Genomic DNA, 7,500 nt, shown 5'->3' on the forward strand with positions numbered 1-7,500 from the left:
AGAGATGATTCCCTCCAAATCCCTCTGAAGAGCTTCATTCGCCAAAATCTGACCTGGAGGAGGAGGAGGAGGAGGAGGAGGAGGAGGAGGAGGAGGAAGAGTTATATTCTATAACTGAACTCTGACTCAGCCAATCAAAGGGCTTCAGTTTGAGAGAGCCCCTGTGATTGGTCAGTGGTCTCCTCACCGTCCGTCAGCTGTTGCTCCAGCTCTTTGATCTCCTGCGTCTCCATGGCGATGCGCGACAGCATGTCGTCGAGGCGATCCTCCAGCTCGCTCATCCTGTCCAACATCTGTCTACAGCTGGACAACCGGGCGGTCACATGGGCCTGAGAGAGAGAGAGAAAGACACATCAGCCAGTCAGAGCAGGGTTCACTGGACACTCCTTCGTCATTGGTTACTTATCAATTATAATATTCAATTAACACGGGTTTCTTCTCTTCAGTCTGTGAAAACAGATGATGATGTGGTAACAAGAAAAAAGATGAAAAAGACGCAACTACACAAAAAAAACAACATGAAAGACACAAGAGTAAAAACGACATAAAAAGCCCAACATGACCAAAACGATGCAACTCAACAAGAAATTACATAAAAAACACAACAAGATGAAAAAGAGGAGTGCAGAGAGGGAGGAGAGGACTAAAGGTCAGAGGACAGGGACAGATTTTCAGTGTACTGCTCCTTTAAAACAGAGGGGAATTAGCTTAAATGGCAGAGTGCTAGCTTAGCATGTGAGACGCAGCAGGATCGATGCTCACGTTCTGCAGGAGACTTTTAACTCTTTGTTCTCTGCCTCAACTTTCATCTCTGCTGTCTGAGTTCTGAGTTTAAATCATCTGCAACATAAAAACAAACAGTGTGTCCAACACCGAGCGTCTGTCCCGGTGGACGAGTTCAACACAGCTGGATGTCTGTAGGCGTTTAGGACCATCATGAACATGAGCAGATGTCCACAGTAACATCTGGGCTTTAGTCAAACGCTGCATGAGATTATTTTTGCTCTCGTGTCTGCAGCGTCCGTCCTGCTCACGCTCACATCTGAAACCTGATTAACTGTCTACATGACACAGAATCTGGTTTCTGCTGATCCCTGAGTCGAACACGTCTGTGAGTCTCTGCTCTCACATCAGACTGAGGCACAAAGGGTTAAAAGTCTCCAGGAGAACGTGAGCATCGATCCTGCTACCTCTCATGCTAAGCTAGCGCTCTGCCATTTGAGCTAATGTCCCTCTGTTTTAAAGGAGCAGTACGCTGAAAATCTGTCTGTTCACTCTCCTGCCCTCTGACCTTTAGTCAGACTGAAAGTCTCGTCCACAAGAGAGACGTGGCCAAGCAGCCAATCACAACAAACCAAAATGACCAAATACAACATATTAAACAAAGATCCACAATAAAACAACAACAGCTACACGTTAAGCACACGTCTCCATCACCACGCTCTTTATGACATCATTAAATTCATCTGTGGACACCAGTGTATCTAATTTTAGTTAAAAGGAAAAAATATGAGCAAAAACTGCTGCACACATGAGGATATTTTCCGAAGCCATCATCAATCTCTGTTTTTTAATATCCTGATAAATATCATATTGTGTATTTTTTATCACAGAGTTTTTGGTATCGTTACGTCCCTGCAGTCCATCCAATCAATACATCAGCCAGACATGATTAACCGTCTACAGCTGGGCAGAATATCAATATTATATCGTATCGTGATATGACACCAGATATTGTCTCAGATTATGGATATCATTATATATATAAAGGTGTTGTCTTTTCCTGGTTTTAAAGGCTGCGTTACAGTAAAGTGATGTTGTTTTCTGAACTAATCAGATTTTTCTAGCTGTTTATTATTTGTCTTTATCCATATTATGATTAATTATCACAAACTCTGATTGGGTTAATATTTTGTCAAAGCACCAAACATCCTGACATCACTGTTATGATATCGAGGCATTTGGTCAAAAATATGATTTGTACTAATTTTATCACCTCAGCTGCTTCTGCAACATGTTATCAGTCACAGCTACATCAATAATTATTGATATCGACCGATCAGAAACGGGTTTTTCAGTTACTACCTGCTGACACAGAGCAGTAAGTTCTGTCTACATTTAATATTTTAATATTTATTAATATATTCTGTTTCTGTGAACAGTTTGTTTTTATGTTCTCCAGCTGGGAGCAGATCCTGTTTCTTTCCCTCTGCATTGCATTGTGGGATGCCAGTGTCCTTCAGCAGCACAGTCAACACAGAAGTGGATTTAATCTTCATCTTTTAGTTCTTCGTCACACTTCATCCGGTCACTTTTGTGTTCAGAGTTTCTCTGTGTGTGTGTGTGTGTGTGTGTGTGTGTGTGTGTGTGTGTGTGTGTGTGTGTACTCACAGCGGTCTGTTCAGTTTATCAGTCCTCCACCTCAGAGAGCACACAGGCCTGCTGGTTAACCTCCTTCATCTCCTCCTCCTCCTCAGTAACTCACCTCCTCCTGTCTGGTGTAAAAACATTTCTCCACCTCTTCATCCCTCTGCTTCCTCCGTCTTCTCTCCGTTACAAACTTCTCCCCCTCTCTTTGAATCAACACAGGAAATCTCTCTCCCAGCCAATCAGAGAGACTGCTGCAGAGTGACACGTCATCTTCTGTCCAATGGCAGTGAGTTAAAACTGGGGAAAGTCCCGCCTCTCAGAGGAGGATCCCGGTGGAGGGGGGAGGAGTCAGAGGCTCTTAAAGAGACGACAGCCTGTTGCTTCTGTTTGTGTTGTTTCTCTGAACAGCAACACAAACAACTTTACAGCCTGAACTGAGTTTTCTTCCTGTCCAGGTGGACTCAAACTGTGAGGAAACTGACTGACTGTCAGGAGAATAATTCAACAGAGACAGAGAAAAATATACCCTCCATCTTTACTGCTCTGCATGTCTGAGCTGCTGATTGTTCCTTTTTGTGGTGAGGAACATAAAGACTGAGGAAGAACAACGAGAATCAGATGCAGCTTAAAGTTTACACAGAAATGAAAACACATGTAATGAAAAACTAAATTAAAATTAAAGGAACTTTCCATCAGTGGAAAAGATGCGTGTCGTTTTCTACTGGAGGCCAAAAGAATGAAATGTGTGATCCTGCACACGCAGATTTTCAGTGGACTGCTCCTTTAAAACAGAGGAATTAGTTTAAATGGGTGAGCGTTAGCTTAGCATGAGAGAGGTAGTGGGATCCATGCCTGCGTTCTCCAGGTGACTCTGAAGAGTTTTTTTTACAACTGATTAATCAGTGAAATTAAAAATAACACAGTCAGTGAAACCCGACACTCACTGAATTATAAACACCAGAGGTGGAAAGTAACTAAGTACAAATACTTTATTACTGTACTTCAGTAGAGTTTTCAGGTATCTGTACTTGAGTATTTGTGTTTCTGGCAACTTTACTTTTCCTCCCTTCATCTGAACACAAATATCTGAACTTTCTACTCGTCACAGTTTCTCAACAGGTTCGTTACTTTAGTTTTAATAAAAGACAAAAACAACGTGACAGACGTAACAAGACAAAAATGACATAAGAAGACAACCAATCATATCACAGTTGTGTGTTTCAGTAATATTTCATCCTTCACTTCCTTGTTGTGTAACAGACTCACATGTTGAGGGTCTGAGGGATCCAGTGTAATCAGCTGTGTCTCCCTCTCCGTCCTCCTGCTCTCCTCCGTCTGCTTGTCCATCTGTCTCTGTGTCTCGTCAGCTTCGTCTCTCAGACGCTCCAGGACGGACAGTTTACTGAGGAGACAATGCAGCGCCTCCTGCCGGGTTCATAAAAATGTCTTTGAGTCACGTTCGCTCGTTAAATAATAAAACCGACCATGACGCGTCTGTACGAGTGTCTGTTACCTGTCTGTGTATTTTGGGTTCTTCAGGATGTTCTGCTACCGTCTGCTGCTCTGTCTGATGTCTCACCTGCAGCTCAGCTTCAGCTACAAAAACACACAAACACACTTCACAAAAATGAAAGCTGCAACAACTGATTATTTATCTATTATTAAATTAAACTCCAACTATTTTCACAACCCATTATCAGTAAACACTGATCAATATTTTCTGACATTTTATGAACCAAACAACTGATCGATTATTGGAAAAATTATTGCCAGATTGATCAAAGTCTGTCCTCTGTCACATCAATGAAAGACAGAAGCCTGAGGAGAAAAGAAGGCGTTGATTCTCTAACACAGAGGCAGCCATATTGAACTGTCATGTTTCTACAGTAGCCCTGGATGGACAAACCAAACACACTGGCTGTAGAGGGACAGGAAGTGCTGCATCTGTATTGTCCTGATTTTAGCTTCTCAAACACAATTTTAATGTTCCTTTAATGTTTTTATTTTAATGTATTTTCAAGTTCTGTGAAGCACCTTGAACTGCCTTGTGTATGAATGATGCTATATAAATAAAATTTGAGGCAAAGTGTTTGTAATCTGCCAGCTCACCACTCGATGCCACTGAATCCTCCACACTGGTCCTTGAAAGCAGAAATCTTTCTGTCCCTACCTTCGCTCTGCCGTGTTCTGCAGCTGTCCAGCAGGGGGCGGGGCGACTCCATGTCTGTGTGAACGTCTGCACCTTCCTGGGTCTGCAGGGAGGAGGAGGAGGAGGAGGAGGAGTTTCTGGGAGAACAGGTGACGGTGTTCCTGATGTGACGAGCCTTGCCGATGTACGGACTCTCAGCCAGCACAGAGTCCACAGAGTCGCCTTCCTGATGAGACATGAGGGGACACTCTTACCCTGTTTCCATGCACAGGCATGGTTTGATTCGGTTTGACTCGGTTGGACTCGGTTGGACTCGGTTTGACTTGGCGTGTCACCCCAGGACTGCAGGGATTTGCGTCACCTGCTTGAAGGTGTCTAAAGACAAACCGAGCTCAACTCGAGCAGCTCTAAAACAGCAAACCAACCTGTTTTCTGTAAGAAGTTTTCAACACTCTGCGTCGGGTTTATCTGGTCTCAAGTCTTAGAGAACTTGAAAGATTTGTTTGTGTACCTGAACGCTGCAGGAGGGCAGAGGACTGAATTTGGCATCGATCTTGTAGAAAGTCCACTCCTGCTCCAGCTCATACAGTCTGTGAAAGGCTCTGGTCAACTCAGCCGCCGTCTTCTCCAACTGAAGACGCACAGAAAAGGCTTTTACTTTGAAACACCTGCAGGAAGTCCTGAGTTTCCATTAGCCACAGAAAACACAACAAACAGACACCGATGCTGAAATATCAGTCAGATTAATCCGACAAAAGATGGTAGAAACATCAGAGTGATGACAGACACACTGAACACTGCACGTCTAAAACTAAACCACTCCGCTCAGCGTGGAGCTACCTGGGATCACAGCGGGAGTCTGAAGGTCTGAGGGAGCAAGGGATGATGGGAGAATGAATGTTACTGTGCTGTCAGAGTACCTGATAGACGGCGCTCAGCAGAGAGACGGGAGGGCGGAGCTAGAAGCACAGAGAGAGGTGAACAGGTGACAGAGAGAAGAGCAGGAAGCCACAGTGACGGCAGGACAGAAAGACAGTTTCTGTTGTTAATAATAATATAAAGATACAGAGACTCAAAGTCAGGATGTCCACATTCTGTTTTTAATCTCTCTCCATGATAAAAATAGAAATTTGTCTGTAATCATAGATGTTGTCATGCTGCGCTGCAGGTGAGCCTTCAGGTCATGAAAAACAAATAAAATGTTTCAATTTTCTAAATTTGAAATGACCATAAAATATTTCAGATTAATATTTGATCATCAGAAGGATTTAAATGACATGTTATTCTTTGTATTTGATGACCTGCCACATGAACACCTGAAGGTATCTTCGATCTCGTCATTGGAACGATCAGTCTCATGTATCGATCTGAGTCGTGATTAAAGGTTCTGATGGGCTGCAGAACGTTTTCTGATGTCACACTGGGCTCTGACGGGTTAACGTTTGGGATTGGCTGGATTACACAAACCACTGAGCCACACTGGATTATCAGGAGTTTGTTCAAGTGCCATGAATTTTTCAGACCCCGGATCAGACCTGGACAAAATGTGGCCCAGGGGCCAGATGTGGCCCACTGAAAGGTTTCATGTGGCCCCACAAGGCCATCATAGAAATACTAAAAATTAAAAATCAGGTAAAGACAGTCAACAGCATTTTGCTGACCATTAAACTGTTATCAGACCTTTATTTTGAAAGGGCTCAGTGCCGTGTTTATTGGTAATAATAATAAACTGAATCTTTTATATTAAACTGTAACTTTATTCACTCGGTGCTGAACATCCATGTTGTTTATGCTCTTCTTCTTCTACTGTTGCTGCTGCTGTTGTTGCAGCCTGCATGGTTCACTGTAAAACATCACGTTTCAGACGTTACCAACAGAATATTAACCCACAGTTCATCACATGACAGTTCAGAGAAGGTGACCAACAGCAGAAGAGTCCTGTTTGGAACTGATCAATTTCTCACGTGGAAAAATCACTGCCTCGACCTGTGGCGCTCGAGCTCCCTCTAGTGGTTCACAGAGGATCAAACCTGATACTGAAATCTATAAAACTGTGAATAAAAATACTTAAAGAATGAGATCGCTGAAATGTAATTTAAAATAAGTTTCGGTCTGTTTCGTAGTCGTCATCGTCATGATGGTACTTGGAGAGGCTGATATTTGCTGAGGTGACTATATAAAATGGACGTCATGAGATTCTGTAAAAGTGAAGCCAAAGCGTCTCGATCTCCCCCCGGTGGCTGGCTGCAGTACAGGTCATAAACCCCGCCCCCTCCATTGAAATGAGGAAACATGGTACAAAACAAATAAATCAACAAACACGTCAAATAAATGTTTCCAAGAGATGTTTCTGTTGTTTCAGGTGTTTGTGAGTCTACCTTCAGCAGAGAGGAAACAACTGAAGGAGAAGAAGAAGAAGACAGGACAGCTCTGGACAGCAGCTGCAGGAGACGACAGAGAAGAAGAAGACAGGAGGACTTTAGAGGTCAAAGGTCAAACAGGAGGTCACACTTCCTCAGCTTGTGTGTGTCCTACCAGCTGACTCTTGGTGTGCAGCTCTTGCTCCAGCAGTGTGTGTGCGTGTTGTTGTGTTTCCGTCTGAGCCGCCAGCGTTCGGTTCGTTTCCTCCTGCCGGTGGAGTCGAGTCACCGCGACCTGCTGCTCCCTCTGCAGCCTGCTCAGCTCTGATTGGCTGCCGTCCAGCTGCCGCTGCAGCCGCTCCAGCTCCTCTGATCACAAACAACGACAGCGAAAATATCAGTGTGAGTCCCATCGTCACGCCGTGTGCGTGGTGATACGACATGATGTACCAGTGCTGAAGCGTTGGTGGGCGTGTCCTCTCTCCTCCTGTGTGATTGGCAGGTCGTCCAGCCTGTCCAGAGTCCGGAGGTGGTACAGGAGGAAGAGGCGGGAGTGCTGCAGGGAGGAGGCGGGGTTTCCAGACACAGAGAGTTCTGATAGGCTGCTCAGAGAACGCAGTC

The 7,500-nt window shown here is 44.2% G+C and overlaps 1 protein-coding gene across 1 annotated transcript in view; it reads right to left on the reverse strand.

Annotated features, from left to right (window-relative positions):
- cntrl (centriolin) overlaps positions 1–7,500 on the reverse strand; it is a 29,074-nt gene that overhangs the window by 18,467 nt on the left and 3,107 nt on the right. Inside the window, exons 6-13 of the mRNA XM_084727739.1 lie at positions 7,330–7,500; positions 7,055–7,248; positions 5,031–5,150; positions 4,541–4,745; positions 3,884–3,966; positions 3,637–3,795; positions 188–329; positions 1–53 (exon numbers count right to left, since the gene is read on the reverse strand). The exon at positions 1–53 is cut by the window's left edge and continues 36 nt beyond it; the exon at positions 7,330–7,500 is cut by the window's right edge and continues 16 nt beyond it. Coding sequence (XP_084583865.1) covers positions 1–53; positions 188–329; positions 3,637–3,795; positions 3,884–3,966; positions 4,541–4,745; positions 5,031–5,150; positions 7,055–7,248; positions 7,330–7,500 — 1,127 coding nt within the window. The remainder of the gene's footprint in view (positions 54–187; positions 330–3,636; positions 3,796–3,883; positions 3,967–4,540; positions 4,746–5,030; positions 5,151–7,054; positions 7,249–7,329) is intronic.

This window comes from Lutjanus erythropterus, chromosome 10 (assembly GCF_056507025.1).
Source record: "Lutjanus erythropterus isolate fLutEry1 chromosome 10, fLutEry1.hap2, whole genome shotgun sequence".
In the NCBI taxonomy this organism is placed as follows: domain Eukaryota; kingdom Metazoa; phylum Chordata; class Actinopteri; order Lutjaniformes; family Lutjanidae; genus Lutjanus; species Lutjanus erythropterus.